General features: G+C 39.4%; 1 protein-coding gene across 1 annotated transcript in view; it reads left to right on the top strand.

Annotated features, from left to right (window-relative positions):
• The window catches only part of LOC130911308 (lysine-specific demethylase phf2-like), a 205,224-nt gene extending 187,351 nt beyond the window's left edge, over positions 1 to 17,873 (top strand). The window contains exons 18-22 of the mRNA XM_057829185.1: positions 4,128 to 4,447; positions 4,572 to 4,667; positions 4,743 to 4,852; positions 4,921 to 5,224; positions 16,511 to 17,873. Coding sequence (XP_057685168.1) covers positions 4,128 to 4,447; positions 4,572 to 4,667; positions 4,743 to 4,852; positions 4,921 to 5,224; positions 16,511 to 16,599 — 919 coding nt within the window. The 3' untranslated portion in view covers positions 16,600 to 17,873. The remainder of the gene's footprint in view (positions 1 to 4,127; positions 4,448 to 4,571; positions 4,668 to 4,742; positions 4,853 to 4,920; positions 5,225 to 16,510) is intronic.
• The last annotated feature ends 1,678 nt before the right edge of the window (positions 17,874 to 19,551 follow it).

The raw sequence follows: 19,551 nt of genomic DNA, 5'->3' as shown, positions 1-19,551 counted from the left end.
ATATATATATATATATATATATATATGTATATATATATATATATATACCGTAATTTCCCGAATATAACGCGCACTTTTTTCCCCCAAAATCAACTTGTAAACTCATGGTGCGCATTATAAACGGGTACATGGATGGAGACAGAAATATATATGTATTACATATATATATAAACCGATTTTTTTTCATTGACACGGCCACGTTGTGTTGAAGAAACGTATGCGGCGACCCGTTGCCGACCATTACGGTACGTGACGTCACCGTTTTGTTTCTGTAATACTTCACTCTAATCGGCCAAATGATTTCGTCTGTGTTAAATTCTGCTTTTTTCACTCTTCATAAAGCACATAATTTAGTTTCTTGAACTCATTTGAGTCGACGTTTATTGTAGCTCCGCAATTCGGACCATTACAAATGTAAGTACACACACTTCCTGTGTCCGTCATCTATATCGATCCCTCGGGAAACTCAAACCCAAATAACAATAGTTCCTTTTACTGTCGTGTTGACAGCTATGAGCTCTCACGGATTTCCGACTTACGTTCTCACTTTCATTTTACCGTATCAATCCATGGAAGAAACATTTATTCATCATGAGGAAACGAGCAAGTTATACAGCAGCCTTTAAAAGAAAAGTCACATCTGTTTTGTTTTCTCCTAGATTCTGGTAAGTTGGAGAAGTTGTCAAATCATATTATTACCGTAAATATTGTCAGTTTACGGTAATGTTTTGAACTACCAATGTGCTATGCTTGTGCTGTGTTTCACCAGTCAGTAAAATGACATCTCTGTATCTGTACACAAGCTCTGTTTTCTTCCAAAATTAGGGTGCGCGTTATAAACGGGTACAATAATTTTCCCTAGATTTTACAAGTAAATTTGGGGTGCGCATTATACACGGGTGCGCCTTATATTCGGGAAATTACGGTATATATATATATATATATATATATATATATATATATATATATATATATATATATATATATATATATGGACAGTATCATTCAACAGGCCTGAATGATACTGTTCGAGTTCAATCAACTGTTTAAGTTGTTGTTGGTAGCGTTTGAAAGCTTAGGTTTAAAGAAATTCTAAATATCCATCTTGCCTCCTCTGGTGTAGTTTTGGCTAAGCAAAGCAAAGTCTCCAAGGTGCTAGTCACATGATCTGTTCGAAAAATGATTTTGACCCATTATGAAAACTGTACATTGTAGGATTTTTGTTCATTTCATTAATTTTTGTTGTTTTATTGCTTTACAACCTTTATAGAAAACATTTTAATGGCTAGGTCTTTATTTCAAAGGGGAAGTTCAGAATTTTTCACATTCGGCTTAATCTTGGAGTTAGCGGGGATTTAATTAGTCGTTGGACTTTATTTAAACAAATTTCGTGCAGTTTGTCAGTTATTTGTTAGTTTTAGGGCTCCCGAATGGCTAAGCTAGGGCGAGTCAATGGTGGTTGAAATCAACTCCATCGACTAATTAAACCCCCGCTAACTCACAAAGATTAAGCCTTATGTGAAAAACTCAATTACACGCGATGACATTTTTCTGTTATTTTTTTATGTTGAGGCAGCAAAAGGAGAAAAATTGGTAAAAAGTAATTGATAAGTGACTTTTAAAGTAACTTAGTTACTTTGATAATAAAGTAATCAGTGAAGTAACTAGATTACTTTTTTGAGGTGCAATCAGTAATCGGTAATTAAATTTTTTAAGTAATCCGTTACAACACTGATGGTAGCATATAGATATATTCTCCTATCAAACTCAACAGTTCTTTTGGCTTAAAATACAGCAGTTTATTTATAAGAGGGGGGCAAGAGCAGAAACTGCTTTTTCAGCCTTGTGTGTGTTTTCCGCCATGTTTGTACCGTATATACACAGTGTGGAGCAGAAGTATTTGTACCTCTTGTGATTTTGCAAGTTCTAATCTAAAAAAAAAAAAAAAAAAAAAAAAACGGACGTCCTGTCCCCTTTGCCGAAAACCAGCTCCAAAGCATGAGGTTTCCACCCTTATACTTCGCAGTAGGGATGGTGTTCTTGGGATTGTACTCATCCTTCTTTTCCTCCATATATGACGAGTAAAGTTTGCACTAAAAAGTTCTACTTTGGTCTCATCTGACCACATGACCAGTCTACATCATTCAGATGGTATCTGGCAAACTTCAGACGGCCCTCAAGGGTACTGGCTCAACAGGGGAACATTCTGAGCAATGCATGATTTAACCCATTGCACCGTAATGTTGTACTGATGGTAGCCTTCAAAACTGTGCATTCAGCTCTCTTCAGGTCATTGACTAGCTCCTGCCGTATAGTTCTAGGCTGACCCCTCACTTTTTCTCAGAATGAGTGATGCCCCATGAGGAGAGATTTTACATGGCGCCCCAGTCTGAGGTAGATTATCAGTCGTGTTAAGCCTTTTCCATTTTCTAAAAAACTGATGCAACTGTTGATTTATTCTCACCAAGCTGCTTTTCAGTTGTTCAATAGCCTTTTCCAGCTTTGTGGAGCTCAACAATTTTTTTCTCTGGTGTCTTTTGAAAGCTCTCTGGTCTTGCCCATGGTAGTAGTTAGACTATGACTGACTGTGGGGTGCACATGTGACAATAATGAGCTCAAACGGGTGGTAGATGGGTGGTTACCCATGGGGTAAAGGTGGACTATTTTAAGTTAGACTAACAACTCTTTGAGTGTCATAATTATTATGGAATCCCAAGGGTACAAATACTTATGAACCCCAGGAATTTACAAATAAATTATTTTAAAAATCATACAATGTGATTTCTGGATTTTTTTTATTTATTTATTTATTTATTTTTAGATTATGTCTCTATGAGTGGAAATGCATCTATGATTTAATTTTCAGACCTCTACCTATTTTCTAAGGGGGTGAACTTGCAAAATCACAAGGGTTGCAAATACCTCTGCTCCTCACTGTATATATATGGCGGAAAACACAAAGCTGAAAAAGTAGTTTCTGCTCTTGCACCCCTCTTTAAAATAAACTGCTATATATTAATCCAAAAGAACTCTTGTGTTTGATTGAACAATATGTCTACATGCTGCCACAGCAGTTTAATGGCGCATTCAGCCCCTAAATTGTTTTTTATTTGTCCGTTTTACCCTGGAGACCCCCGTTTACAGACACCGCGCAACCGCTTTTGTTTCAACCCAGCCATAAAAAGTAGGTAAGTGATTATATTTATTATTCAAAATGTCTATCAATTTTAGCTTTGAATCATTAATCGATATCTATTATTTAGTATATATATGTCCCAATATATGACTGTCCCGATTACACGAGTCTGAATCATCTGATTTTGAGAACCTGTTGAGTCCCGATCAGTTATCGGGACTCTTTTTTTTGGGGTTCCAAATATGTTATATTTTAGTATCTTTGACAATGCCATTGTATTTCTGGATTATTTTGTTACATTTTAGCCCTTAAAAAGTACAAAAATAAATAAATAATGAGGCCTGAATGATGTTGGAAAAAATTAACATCGCAACATATATTGCTAAGGCTCCACACTTACTTTTTGCATCGGTTGTACCTTTTTTCTTCAGGTGCGCCAACACAGAATGTAGGCGCACAGAAATGTGAGGTGGACGTGCTAAAGACTGTCCCACCGTGCAGCCAAGCTGTACAGCCTGCGTTTGATACTTAAAGTTAACGATGATTGACAGGTCTGTAGCTTTAATCTAGCGAGAGAAGGCTCAGTAGAGCCACAATCAGAGGCGCAAATTTGTCAAATACCACTTTTCGTTCTCAGCCTTGCTGCAAAATTATTTTTCAAACGAGTGATGGGTAATCCCTGATCAGATTACTACTCAAAAGTAACTGTGGCAAAAAAAAAAAAAGACATAGCTGGTACTAATATCAACAGTACAGTGCACTGGCACAACAATAGACAACATGCCTAAACAATGAGGGACACATTAAATTGATTTGGTGATACAAAATAACAATAGAAAATAGCAGCAAAAAGAATTGTTGATATTTACTGCACGTAGAATTCAAAGACCTCCTCAAATGTTTGTCACAGTTTGCCATCCCTGTGAGGATTGTGGTTGTTCTGTAATTGGCGTATTGTTGTTTTTGTGTTTTCCCATTGCCATACTTACAGTCAGCGACCTGCATCTCCAAGCACACAAGAGGCCATTCAGGGCATGCTGTCAATGGCAAATCTGCCATCGTCAGATAATTTGCAGCAGCAGTGGAGCAGCAATCACTCAAGAAACAGTAGTCAGTCAAAGGACATCTGCAGCATGCAAAATTCGCTGACCAGCAAGAAGGCCACAAGAGGAGTTCAAATTGGCCGCACCAGCAATAACAAGCAGTTCACTAAACGCTTCTTGACGAAACCTCAGAAGAGCAGCAGTATTGAGACTATCGATTATGATGACCAGGATCACATGGATGCATGCTTCAAAGACTCAGATTATGGTAAAATCCAAAATAAATGTATTTCTCTGTTTTGTCTATTGTCATTTTATGCGAATAGGCCAGTTATTTTTAGCAATGGCTCAAAATTGTGTTGGCTAAAATTGTATGTTGCTTCTTTTTTTAGTTTATCCATCATTGGAGTCAGAGGAGGACAATCCTGTTTTTAAATCCAGATCAAAAAAACGGAAAAACAGCGATGATATACCATACAGTCCAACAGGTTTTTTCAGCTTGTGATAACGTTCTACTTACTATTTTTTCTGCTGTTTAAGTATTTCTTTCAATCTTTTCGCAGCTCGCATAGTACCCTCAGTTCCTCGACAGGGAAGGCCTGCAAGAGAAGGCGCACGTGTTGCCTCCATAGAAACCGGCCTGGCTACTGCTGCAGCAAAGCTATCTCATCAGGTGTGTAAACTCAAGGTAATTTAATCATATACTTGAAGCAGATGTAATAGGCAAAACAATTACAACAGGAGGAGCGACAAAAAACAAAGAAGAAAGTCATCAAAAAGAAGACGACACTAGTAGAGGAGCCACCAAATGTCTCTCAAGATGTTAGCTCGTCAGACCACAATGAGGACTCACAGGATGGCGACCTCACAGACCATGAGCTGAATAGCGAAACAATCAAGTTGCCAGCAGGGTCGCAGCCCATGGCACCAGGAGTGTTTCTCAGCCAAAGGACAACATCAGTGTCTTCTCCGAAGCGTAACTCTACTGGCGCCAATAGCCATCCGATAACAAAAGGGGATCGTGGTGTTTCTGCAGATGTTAAAGGTGAGTTACTGAAAGGATGCACAGTGCGTGCAAATTAATACCTTCTTCTCGCCTAAAGAATGAAGCAGAATTCTGCTGCCAGTATTATAGGTGCAAAAAGCACATGTTTATTTGCAGTGTAACGGTACACACAAGTCACAGTTCGGTACGTACCTCGATACAGGGATCACGGTTCAGTGAGGTTTGGTACAACAGGAAAAACCAAACGTTTTTTTTAATCACAGCATTTTAAAGTTAAAGTGTGTTTTATTGGCTAAGTCAAAACAACAACAAAAAACAGCTGTTATCAAAGTGCAAACCAGACAGAAGAAAAAATCAAACTTGTGAATTTGTGTTTTTATTGTTCTAACATTCTGTAATTCACAGTTTATGTGCAAAAATAGACAACTCATCCTTTTTTTGCAGGAATGGACTGAGGTAAGGTAGCACTCACCAGCTGGCAACCTTGGTAACTTTTTTATTACAATAAGACACTACCATTTTCAATGTTGTATTACATACAGTTAACTCTAAACCATTATCAGTGAACATACACTCTGACATAAGATATATTTTTATATTGGCTAAATAACTGATGATGATGAACCTTGGCTTAAAAAAAAAAAAAAAAAAAAAAACGATTGCTTCAACACTGTCTGGTGTAGCGAAGGTGAGGCATACACAGAAAAGTGCATGGTGCCTAGAGTAAAACATCATGACGGCAGTTTCCTTATATGAAGCTGTATGAGTGCTGCAGGTTTTGGTAAGCTTTATTTAATTGATGTAATCATGAATTCGGGGACATACTGTTGTATTTTAAAAGCTAAGATGCTACCAACACTCCATGCCTGTGGTCGTCATTCAGTTTTCCAACATGACAATGACCCCTGGTACACTGCCAATGTCACTGTAGCATTTGTTCAGAAGAACAGTGTCAGAGTGATTCATTGGCCAAGTATGTCTCCTGATCTGAACCCTACTGTGGGGGAATTCTGAAGATACAAGTGGAGCGTCACTCTCTAACTCTACAACATAGGTCATTCTTAAGAATCGAACAAGATGTTTTCATTGGTCATAAACTGCTTCATTCAATTACTTGAAGACTTGCTACGTCCTTAAAAGTCATGGAGATCATACAACATACTAGATATGGCAGTTCATGTTAAGGGTGTATTCACTTTTGCACCAACCAGTTTTAATAAAATGGTTAGTTTTGTTCTATCAACAACCCGTTTCATGGTACGAGTCAACAAGCAGTGTACAAAGTTATGTTAAAGTTCTGTTTAAAAAGTTATGTTTAAATGAGAATGGCTGTTCTGGTCTTAATTGAGATATTGCTTGAAACCTTACTTTCCAAAGAAGGTGCACTCAATTATGATGTGTACTGTACAAACAAACAACCATTTACCCTGACATTGACACCTACAACTGAGTCTTCACCAGGGGTGAAAGTGGCTAGAATTTCTTGCCAGAACTCCCTAACATAAAGTTCGGCACAGAGCCCTTTGTTTTTTTTTTTTTTTTTTTTGTTTTTTTTTGTGTGTGTGTGTGTGGGGGGGCGGCGGCTTAAACCTCCTAAAACCACCAAAATGCAAGAACTTTTGGCACAGGTATAAATATAACACACAATAAAAGACAACAGGTTTCACAGTGGTTAGCACATTCCCCTCACAGTTCTGATATCAAGGGTTCAATCCCGGGCTCCGGCCTTCCAGTGTGGAGTTTGCATGTTCTCACCATGCCTGCGTTGGTTTTCTCCTGTTGTGTGTGAAAGCAGGGCTATAAACAGGGCAAGCTGGAGATGGCTAAATTAAACTGAAAACATAACGAAATTAAAATGTCAATCATTACGTTCGGGTCGGGCCGGGGTTCTCGCTAAATTTTTAAAATAAATATATATTTATATGCGTATACCAAAACGATGTATGGATGTTAAACAAAGGAATACCTGTTATCAAATAAAGAATTTGGATAAAAAAGACTGTATGGTCATTGCAGAGCCAGAGCGTGCCATGCGCCCTCTTTTTACTCTTTCTCCTCTGCGATGCAAAACCGCATCCGTTTATTTACATTTTACAAACTTTTCCAGCGTTATTTCGTTGTGTAAATGCATTTAAAATGATCATAAAAATTAAGCATTAAGAACATTAAGAAAAGTTGCATTTTTTTTTCTGCCAACTGAAACTTTGTTACAAAAGACAGGCTTTAATGCACAGGCATTGTCACCAAATGTGATCACGCAAAATGAAACCAGTCCGTTTTTCCAAGCAGCAAGCAGTGATCTGTCCAGGTCTGACTGGAGTATCCCTTCCCTCTCCTCCTCACAAATAATACATAGAATTTTGAGGTGGTTTTCTCGGGCTTGGGCCTAGAAATAAAATATAAAATTGTGTTTTTTTTTTTTCCGGGCTCAGGCCTACAAATAAAACATAACATTGTGGGTTTTTTCGGGCCTGCAAATCAAGTTAATTGATCGGGCTCGGGCGGGTCGGGTCAGGCTGGATTTTTTTAGGCCCGATCTTACCTCTTTATGACCTTAAATTGGTTACAGTTACACGTCAGGGAACGCTCCCTCCGGAACAAAACACGACAGGATTTGACCAACATTGTGACAATGCTGACCAAAAATGACGTAATGTCCAGGTTATAAAATCGCCCAGCAGCCTTCCACGCACAGAGAGTGCCAGTGGGCAACACAGGACAAGTCTGTGAAAGCGTCCAACCGGCTTCATTCTCGGAATCTATTCATCCATGAAAGCAATGACGAGAGTAAATCCTGCGTTACCTTATACGGGAAATTCCCTGATAATATGTGTGAAAAGGGCTACAGGCAATGCGACTTGTCAGATAGAGAGAGACGCTGGGGAGGACTACGTAGAATAAATAAATAATAAAAATCAGTGGAAATGGATGACACTAAGCAAGCTTGTATTGTATTGTTAACACTTGTGTATGTAAATCTGACATTAGTAGATTGTTCTTAGTGGAGATGCGTCTGTGGCAACTTGGCAGGTTTTGTTTTTTTTAAACATTGGGTTTTGACAGTTGCCGTCATATTTTCGGGATCAAAGCACCGTATGCCGGAACGGCATTCCGCCATCGTATTTCATGGCGGAATGCCGATCCGGTGCGTTCCGGTCCACTTTCACCCCTGGTCTTCACCCAGCCCAGTACACACAGTTTTTAAAATACAGGTATAGTGCCCAAGTTACAAACGAGTTCTGTTCCTACGCTGGCGATGTAACCCAAATTTCCGTTTGAGTCGGAATTAACCCTTTATGTACCCCCGAATCTCAAAATAACTATCCAAAAGTATTGTATTTTGTTTAATGATTGAGGACAAACTGTCCTCTGGTGAGAAACTGACTCAGATGTCTGACATGGATGTTTTATTGTTAAAACGTGTTTCATTTAGAACAGGGTTGTCCAAACTTTTTGCAAAGGGGGCCAGATTTGGTGCGGTAAAAATGTGGGGGGCCGACCTTGACTGACGTCATTTACGTAGAACAATATATTCAAGCAAATTTTAGCAAGCCATTCTTTGTGTCACATTTGCTTCATTATTTTTTTAAATTATTAATTTCAACAATCTCGCAACTAGCCTTTGTGGCGTACTCTTTTGACTCTCGGGCTCTTGCGAAATATTGCTGCTGTGAAGTTAAACTAGCTTCAAGTTGCTTCAATTTCTCGCTCCGTATCTTCCCTTTAATCTTGTCGTACATGTCAACGTGTCTTGATTGTTGATATCGCCTCACACTGAACTCTTTAAAAACAGCGACTGTCTCTTTGCAAATGAGGCAGACACAGTTGTTGCGCATTTTAGTGAAGAAATACTCCAATTTCCAACTATCCTTGAAGCGTTGGCCGTCGCATAGTCAACTTTGTTGTTTTTGTTGATTGTCACCGTTTTAGAATATTGGGAGTAAAGGGTCACACACATGTTGCTTAGAGTGCTGCTGCCTTTTAGTTGGTAAATGAGGAGCAGCATTTAGTGTGTAAGCTACTTCATATGCTGGTAGCAGTACTGCTGACCAGTTTATTAAGTCTGTGTGTGGGCCAGACATTATTGATTTTATGACAGAGGCTGGGGGCCGGATGAAATTTGTCCACGGGCCGCATTTGGCCCCCGGGCCGGACTTTGGACATGTCTGATTTAGAACATAAGTGTACATATTTGTGTTAAAATTGTAAGAGGTGAAGAAAGTAAAAAGCTTCAAAAAGCACAATGGCCTTGTTCTCTATCTATAAAGCTGAACAACTCCACGTTTGGTGAGGACAGAACATGTCACATTAATTAAGTAAAGTAAAAAAATAAGATACTGTGAGGTACAATTAGGTACTGTATATACGACTAAAAAAAATTGACCGGAGACAAAATAGCGGACGAGACTCCGGCGTCGAAAATGTGAAATCGCGTCAAGTCGAGTACATCGTAACACAGGGACTACCTGTATGGGAGGAAACTAGAATAACTGCAGTTTAAAAATCTAAATTAAAAAAAGTACAGGGAAAACATGCAAGGTGAAACCAAGGGGTCTATTTGTATGCGGGTTTAATGAAAATTAAAGAGTCTATTAATTCTGTAATAGGGGAAATACTGGGCATTCTGTTGCACAAAGGACGGACATTCAAATCCGAGAAAAAGGAGAAACAAGAACAAAAACTATTAATTTGAGAACTGATCTTACATGCTCGGGAGAGGGTTTTACCAAATGAACTTCAAGACTTCTCTGTCGCCTCCCTCTTTAAAAGCCACAAGCCATTTCATTTCCTCATTTATTCAGAAGGCAAGTTATGGGGAAGCCTATTTACAGGGTTCTTAAGTGTCCCTGAAATCCTTGAAAATGCTTGGATTTTACTGTCGTGTTTTCAAGGTTGCTTGAAAAATGCTTGAATTTATGCATAAGGTCCTCGAAAATGCTTGGAAGTGTCAGGCGCACAAAATTTCTCAGCACACTGTCTAAAAATATAAATTATTAAATGAAGGAAAGTAAAATAAATTTGCTTCATTGCTGCTACACGCTCGTTCTGAAGTTGCCTTCTGTTGAAATCCTACATCGCATCATCGCTCCCAAGAGTACAGTGCATTTGTGTCCATGCGTAAGTAGTTTGGAGTTAAATCAAGCGAACAGTATACAAATATAGTAGTATTTAAATGCATACGTACATGTGCATTTGCTGTGGTTTAGTACAATACTATTATCGCATGACCAGGTCCTCTGTCAATTTTTTCGCAACCTCCACACCCCTTCTGCAAGTCGCCATTTTAATCCGGCTGGGAGCCATTTCGCTCAGCTTTGTCGCCACTAGAACACATCCTACTCACTTGGCTCTCGATCGACTACCCTTGTTGCACAAGAAAACTGCCACTTACCTTAGTAGAGATTGTTATAGCCTTGTAAAGAGCTTAGCTAGTTTTGGCGAGAGCAAAATAGTTTTTTGTTGTTGTTGTGAAATACAGTTCCACACAAACTTACATCGAGATATAATGTACCTTAGCAACTGGAGCAGTGGAACCATTCTTCCAGTGTCCAAACTTGCCAAGAAAGCGCATGTATCAGGGGTTGCTCGACCACGACTTGTGTTTCTAAAAATGTGTTAGTTTTCGTCTATTTATTCGACGAAATTTTATACAAATTTGATTTCGTTTTAGTCGACAGCTATTCAAAATGTTTTCCTCTGTAAAAATCAGAAATTTTAGTCCCAAAATAGATAAAGATTTCCAACAATTTCGAATGAACAATGACAGACAAGCACATATTGGAGCGTCTACAACAGAGGTCCGGGAACCTTTTTGGCTGAGAGAGCCATGAACACAGAGGTTGCGCTAGACTTTTTCGTTGTCTGTCATTTTGACTGACAGGGTCACAAAAATCCGGTCATAATCTATTTTTACCCGTCACTTAAATTTTTTAAATGATGATAATGACATTGTGGTGACCCTTTGTTTGGCATAATTCACCTTCCGTACTTGTGTGTCCATTTGGCCGAGCGCGTTAGCTACACAGTCACGTGACAGAGACACTTAAGAGCCGCGCGCGTTCTGGCTTGAATAGAGAGTTCACAGAGAGCAGCAGAGCTACAGCGGCTGGACACAGCAATTCGAGCTAACAAGACTCTTAACATTGCATACCGCTTCAACATATTCCATAGTATTTAGTTTTCATTCATTTTAAATTAATATTCTGTCCGAACAAGTTTAACAGAGAATCCACACCGTGCCATCACACATCAAGCAGATGAATATGTAACTTTTTCTCCACAGTGACAAAAACAGCTGACTGTGGCCCCAGTAGGTAGGCTACATTATGGAACAATGAAATTAACAGTTCACCTGCTGTGGCCTGAACGGAGTCTTACACCTTCCTCCTGGTGCCCATGGACTTGAATTGCGTGCCCGCTTGTGCAGTCCCTGTTTTTTCACCTCTTTTATCAACACCATCATCGTTTTGGGGCTTTTTGAAGAAACTTCGGACACTCCGTTGCCTTGACATTTTTCAGAGTAAGGCCAACGACGTCATGCATCAAGAGAGACAATAGCTAATTAATATGCTCACTCGCCACCCTGTGGTCTGGGGTGTGAATTGCAACCTGTCAAAATGACAGGTGGACTTCAGTTTTTTCCGTCACCGTTTTAAAAAATCGGTCAACGACGGAAAATATTCGGTTAACGCGACCGCTGCATGAACACCACATATTTTTAAATGTAATTCTGTGAGAGCCATACAATATGTTTCAAACTAAAAATACAAGTAATATGTAACGGTACAATAAGTCTCTGAATTAGTTTTAATAACTCATGTAAATAATAATAAATAATTTCATTAAATAAGAAATAATAATTAAATAATCTAAAAAGTTATTTTAATATTTTGTTGTGTCCACAGATAGATATATAGATACAGATTTTTAAAATTTTTCATCTTATTTCATTGTGTTTGTGGAAAATATACACACAAATTTCAGCCTTAAAAGACTGTTGTACTTACGCTTTTAAACCAGCAGGGAGCAGTGTTCGCTTCTTGGCGTGCATGGGCAATAAATGTTTGCATTTTAGAGCGAATAAGAAATGAGCCGTCTTTGCAGCAATGCGAGACGGACGTTGTAAACAACTAGTATTTTTTTCTTGTTTCAGGTGAGAAAAAGAATATAATTTCACTGTGTATATTAGCGGATTGCTTTATTTTAGGATGATTGTGATGTGTCCTGTGTTAATATAGTTCAGAAATATGTTAATCGTTAAGTATGTTTATGTATGACTGCAGATGTGTTCGTAATGGCGAGCGGATGACAAGTGAATGCTAGTGTCTAAAATGCAGAAAAATGTTTTGTCACAAAAACTTGTATTTGTTTATTAATATAATTATAATAAATTATATAAGAATTATATAAGAATTCACATTTTAGAGCGAATAAGAAATGAGCCGTCTGTGTGCAGCAATGCGAGACGGACGTTTTTTTTTTTTCTTGTTTCATCTGTACAAGAAAAAACAAAATTAAATGTGTAGCAACAGACTGAAGCATTTAATCTCTGTCTGCACCACGCTACATATGCATAGCTATTATTTCAACCGACTGCCACAGGCATCATCAGACTTTTCAGACGTTCCTGTCCTGAATGTCGCCTGATCACTGGCTTGCCAATGGAAAAAATGTGAGCGCCCCTTACCAGTTGCTCTTTTTAACGCTTCCACTGTGGCACTTACGACCATTACATAACGAAACTTTTTTGTTTGTTTGTTTTTATTTTTTAATAATTGAAGATTTGTCTGCGAGCCAGGTGCAGCCGTCAAAAGAGCCATATCTGGCTTGCGAGCCATAGGTTCCCGACCCCTGGTGTACAAGGGCAATGCCAACTTTTTGATGACAATACACACTCAGCAGGAAAAGCACCTCATCATTTTCAATTAAAACCACCCGGAAGCCACAAACTGTAAAAAAAAATATATATATATTGTCCGAGCGTTTAACACTGGGAAGCCTAAGATTTGTTTTGCTCTCATTTACCAAACAAAACAGCTGAAAATGGGCTATTAGCTAAATGCTATTTCGCCAAAAGACTGTCCACAAGACATAGGGGCAGTTTACATGGCGACTCTGCGACACAAAGACGCAAAAACTGAGTTGCGGACTCGCCTCGCGTGCATATGGTGCCAGCAAAGACGGAAGGCGAAAAAGAAAAATTCTGAATCCTGCCTCCAAAGTGAAAGAATCCGATTGAGGGGGGCTTCCTCGCCATGCATATCAAAGGCTCCTGCCGCGTGAGACCGCGCTGTTAATGTCAGCACTCGTATTTCGTACATTGGGCGTGTGCAGCGCTGCTACTAAACATTAAAAACAGCAAATATGGCGGAATGCCAGCTTTAATTTACTGTTTTAATAGTATTTTTAAATTAAATATGTTGAACGTTTCAATTTTTGTGCCTTTTTGAACAAAACAAAAATGACATCGCTTCGAATGGGCGGGCATATTTTTTTCCGGGCTGAGGGAGCTTGGTGGGGTCAAAGTGCATCATTCTCTGTCGCCTGGTAAATCTGCACTGCCCCCTAGGACTTGGCATGAATACTACATCGTTTTCATGCTGAATTTCGACATTGTTCAAATGGAGACGCAAATGCAAATGCAAATTTGAATTTGTTCGTATTCTCAGAGAGTCACCATGTAAACTGCCCCTTACTGACCAGGTAAGCCAAGTGGCTCTGTTTTAGACTGACTAACACACAGCTAACAGCAGCTTACCTTACGTGTACGGAATTCGTCATCGGAATTAGACTGTTTTTCATTTTGTGTACTCATATATTTTCATTAGGGTTGTTCCGATCATGTTTTTTTGCTCCCAATCCGATCCCGATCATTTTAGTTTGAGTATCTGCTGATCCCGATATTATTCCCGATAAAAGACTACTACACTTTTCCTCACATTGTTTCCCACGATATTTCTAATCGTTGGGAGAGAGATTGTAAGGCTTTAGCCAATTAAAAAAAAGGCTCCAAAGGCTGCCAAAATTCACTCTACTCATTTAACGCTGCCTTTTAGCTCTATATATTGGTAAAACGGCGCCAATATAGATCGAACGCGACAATGCATGAGTGGGTCGTGCAGCGCATGCGTTAATTGCATTAAATATTTTAACGTGATAAATTTTTTTTTAATTAATTACCGCCGTTAATGCGATAAATTTGATAACCCTACCTTAAGCCTAAACTAAAGACTCTGGATGAGTGTAACAATTTATGTCTGTAATGTTAAATACAATTAGAAAACGATTTAATTAAATAATATATATATATTTTAAAAAGGCATGTCCCATATTTTTTTGCCGATTCCGATACTTTGAAAATGACGTGATCGGACCCAATCGATCGGGATGCCGATCGATCGGGACATCTCTAATTTTCATGATGTCGAACATACAGTACATGTTCCATCATCAACTGTGTCAACAATAGCATGAAAATCCTACAATGGAAGAAGAAAGTATTCACTGCATTCATCACTGCCTGTGTATGTTGCCATAACAAAACAACAAAACAAATCTTTCCAAACAAGCAAGATGGAGCGCAGCCTAAATCGAGTAGTACCTCCCTCAGCCAATACTTTTGTCCAGCCCATTTTTGGACTTTTATGTAAAATGATAATGATTTAATTATTTTTTCATTCTCTGGTGTGTTTTTCATTACGAGCAAAATAAATGAAGATGTTACTACCAAAGAATTTGTAATTGCAATCATTTTCTGGGAAAAATTGAGCATTATCTGACAGAATTGCGGGGGTCCCAATACTTTTGGCCAGCAGTGTACATCCTAAACACGCAGCACATCTCACATGAATGACACGCCCCAAACACTGCTCGTTATGTTTTAATCTCCGAAGTCATGTTTTTAGCTCGTCATCGTGACGTAACTAGAATTGCCACGAAAGTCAGAATTAACCCTTTAAGTACCCCTAAATACCCCCTTAAATCTCAAAATAACTATCCAAGAACACATTTATACATCATTGTACCGTCCTAGCCAAGTCGTTGGAGCTAATTCCTAGCTAGACAGCTATCTAAACTGTAATCTTTCCCCCTCTCGCACTCGGCTGCACGACTTCTTCATGGGGGTAAATACGCTTTTCTTCTTATGTGCGTGTGCGCTCCTCTTTGTGTGCGCAAATACGTTATTCTTCGTGTGTACATGCGCTCTTACTTACGAGCGGAAGTACTACCTGCTCTACGCTTCCTGCTGCAAAATAAAAGCATGCATCACAAAACTATAGTCAACATTATACTCAAATGCACATTTTGCCAATAGGCAGAACAGTCATTTTAACAAAACTAAGTAAAAACATTTTGTAAGTAACAAAGACAAAATGGATGACTATTTCTGTCAAAAATAATATTTTATTACTGCTTCTTGACTTACATGTAGTCTACAACTGTATCGATTATCAAATATGTTGGCAACTAATTTACTAATCTATTTTAATTCATTAGTTGTTGCAGCCTTCTAAGACGCCAGTAAGATGTCTAAGACAGTAAGATGTCCGAAAATTGGCAAAAATATGAATTGCTGTTTTCAAAGTAAAAGCAGATTTTTGTTCATGTCCTACTTTGACTTAACAAAAATACATTGAAGAAATCTGATATGTACAACTGAAAAGTTATATGCATGTTATAATTTCAAGAATTTCGACAAGTTTAGGGTTAAGAAGGTCCAAGAATAGTTGTCGCTTAATTTGCTAATTGATTAGTTGTCGATTAATCGATTAATTGTTGAACCTCTATTGCTCGAACTGTTAGCTACTTTAAATCAGGGCTAAAAATGCTATTGTGTATCAAAGCGTACAGTAACATAACTGCCCAGATAGTTCAAATTTCAACTCCTGCTTTTTATTTATTTATTTTTTTAATCATTATTTCCTGTTTCAATTGTTTTGGGTTTTGACTGTCTTGATAATTGAATGGGACTTTTATGTATCATTTTGTGTTTTGGGGATTTTCATGTGATGTAAATCACTTGTGCTATACAAAAAAATGCCTTGCCTTGCCTTTGTTTTATGTTTTTTTGTTGTTGTTGTTGGGTTTATTTTGACGGCACCAGACTGCATTTAGTTATTAGTTGTCAGTCATGAGTTTATGAGAGTGGATAATAAGGGTGTATGTTGCCTCTTTACCTCACTCCCGCAGACTTGAAAACACATTTGCACACTTTTCAAATGGATATTTTGAGTTACATTCTGCTGTCGTGATTTAATCACTTAAAAGAAGCAATGCAATGGGTAAATTTGTCTTATTAATTGTCTCACCTTGCTCTTTTTACAGCGAAGCGGCTAAAGAAAGGCATGGCAACAGCAAAACAGAGACTTGGAAAGATTTTAAAGATCCATCGAAATGGAAAACTCCTCCTGTAGCATAAAGGACTAAAGTCATGGACCCTCTTTTTTTCCTGATTACAAGAAAAGAAAAAGATGAAATGGCCTCTCCTTATACTTAACTTTGAGCTATTAAACTGTACATTACCTACTATAAATATGTTTTTTTTTTGTTTTTTTTTAAATAAAACATGTCTGATTTTACTACATTATAGTTATCTGGGGTTATAAAAGTACATTGCAAGCATTCCAATATTTCTTTGCATGTATTCAATTGCATATGTTCTCGGGTTTGGTCATTTTGAAGGGGATTTTTGTCCTTAATATTTCTTGTATAACATGTCAAATAGAAAGTGTGCATATCGCATTCTATCCTGCTGGACTTTAATGGACCCCCCACCTTTTTTTTTGGTGGCCCTAGTGAACTGTTTTTATTTTTTTGTTTGTTTTTCACGCCGACTATGGTCACCTATACAATATACGTTGCAATTTTTGCCACAACCTATTGACAATGGGAAATTCCATGAAATTATTGCCAAATATTGTTGTAGTGTTTTTCATTTACCAGGTAGATGGGGCAAAACCTGACCATTATTTATATTTGTCAAAGTACAGGCAGGAACCTTGTATGGGCCAAATTGAAGCTTTTTCAGGGATGTTATAGCCTCATGATTTTCATTTCAAGGGTGAGCTTGTGCAGGTCGTCGATATTTTTCCCCAAAATATATATTTTTGTCTCATGTTGCTGGAAATGTTTGGCATTTACTCATCGAGTTGGAGCATGTTGTGCATGTTTTGCAGAGAAAACGTATTTTGAAAATATTTACAATATACATTTAATTTCCTTCATCTAAACAAATTGCTTCGAGGTTACAGCCATTTCTTTGTTCGTGATGTCATTTGACAGCCACTTCTTTGTTCGTGGTGTCATATTTGCGAAGACCAACGTTTGCACACCAGCCACGCCCACATCTTTCAAGATTTATAGCCTCAAGCAATCAGGCTTCCACTTATTTTGATGCCAGCTAGGTCAACGTGGTGAGTGTGGGTCCTTGAAATGTAGCGCCAACGGCAGCCACAGTATTAGTTTGGTATCACCCTCGTCTTTGTGGCGGGGCTCCGGCGCGGGGCCTCCTCTTTGCCTGGGCTGCCGGATGCGGGAACGGTCAAGGATCCGGTCCCGCAGCGGTCTTTCGGCATTCTCCTGCCTCTGCCTTTCTCTCACATTTCTACCTGGGCATCCTCCTCGGGCCCAGGCTCGGGCTGCCGGCAGAGTGCCGGTGGGTCGGCAGGTCAGCGCCACCTCCAGGTGGGGATCTTGTCCCGTCCTGGGCCTAGTGGGCTGCGGGGGTCACGCGGTGTGCCGTGTCAGTTGGGGGGCTTTGTCGGTGGGTGGTGGGGGCGGGCCTGGGGAGTGGTGGCGTATCCCCTCACTCGGGACCGCTCTGGGGCCCGGGAGGATGGTGGTGGTCCCTTTGCCGGAGCTGTGGGAGAAAAGATTTTGCGCTAGCTCACCCCAACTCGATTGGCTGGGGAGGTGCTGTGGCCCTGGGATGGCCCTCGCACAGGGTTTCCACTTCACGCATGACTGGGTGCAATCAGACACACCCGAGTAGAGTGATTGTCGGTGCCAGGATTAGTGATCAGGCAACATAGAATGGGATGTAAATATATCTACACTTACATGTGATTCATTTAATACTGGGTTCCACAACTCATATTGCTGATTTGTGTCCCTCCATCCCGACTATTCACATCTCCATTTGACTCACCCTCAGGCCCCCCACAGGGTGTCTACGGGAAATACAATTAGCTATCGATACCACCATTGTGTTCATAGGTAGCGTAGGTGTCAAATGTACAGTGGGGCAAATAAGTATTTAGTCAACCACCAATTGTGCAAGTTCTCCTACTTGAAAAGATTAGAGAGGCCTGTAATTGTCAACATGGGTAAACCTCAACCATGAGAGACAGAATGTGGAAGAAGAAAAAAAACAGAAAATCACATTGTTTGATTTTTAAAGAATTTATTTCCAAATTAGAGTGGAAAATAAGTATTTGGTCACCTACAAACAAGCAAGATTTCTGACTGTCAAAGAGGTCTAACTTCTTCTAACAAGGTCTAACGAGGCTCGCCTAGTTACCTGTATTAATGGCACCTGTTTTAACTCATTACCGGTATAAAAGACACCTGTCCACAACTTAAGTCAGCACACACCAAACTCCACTATGGCCAAGACCAAAGAGCTGTCGAAGGGCACCAGAGACAAAATTTTAGACTTGCACCAGGCTGGGAAGACTGAATCTGCAATAGGTAAAACGCTTGGTGTAAAGAAATCAACTGTGGGAGCAATTATTAGAAAATGGAAGACATACAAGACCACTGATAATCTCCCTCGATCTGGGGCTCCATGCAAGATGTCACCCCGTGGCGTCAACATGATGACAAGAACGGTGAGCAAAAATCCCAGAACCACACGGTGAGACCTAGTGAATGACCTACAGCTGGGACCACAGTAACAAAGGCTACTATCATTAACACAATGTGCCGCCAGGGACTCAAATCCTGCACTGCCAGACGTGTCCGCCTGCTGAAGAAAGTACACGTCCAGGCCCATCTGCGGTTCGCTAGAGAGCATTTGGATAATCCAGAAGAGGACTGGAAGAATGTGTTATGGTCAGATGAAATCAAAATAGAATTTTTTGGTAGAAACACAGCTTCTCGTGTTTGGAGGAGAAAGAATACTGAATTGCATCCGAAGAACACCATACCCACTGTGAAGCAGTGGGTGGAAACATCATGCTTTGGGGCTGTTTTTCTGCAAAGGGACCAGGACGACTGATCTGTGTAAAGGAAAGAATGAATGGGGCCATGTATGGAGAGATTTTGAGTGAAAATCTCCTTCCAAGGGCATTGAAAGTGAGACGTGGCTGGGTCTTTCAGCATGACAATGATCCCAAACACACAGCCAGGGCAACAAAGGAGTGGCT

Source organism: Corythoichthys intestinalis, unplaced genomic scaffold (assembly GCF_030265065.1).
Source record: "Corythoichthys intestinalis isolate RoL2023-P3 unplaced genomic scaffold, ASM3026506v1 HiC_scaffold_26, whole genome shotgun sequence".
Lineage (NCBI taxonomy): Eukaryota > Metazoa > Chordata > Actinopteri > Syngnathiformes > Syngnathidae > Corythoichthys > Corythoichthys intestinalis.
This window is presented reverse-complemented; position numbering and strand designations above follow the sequence as displayed.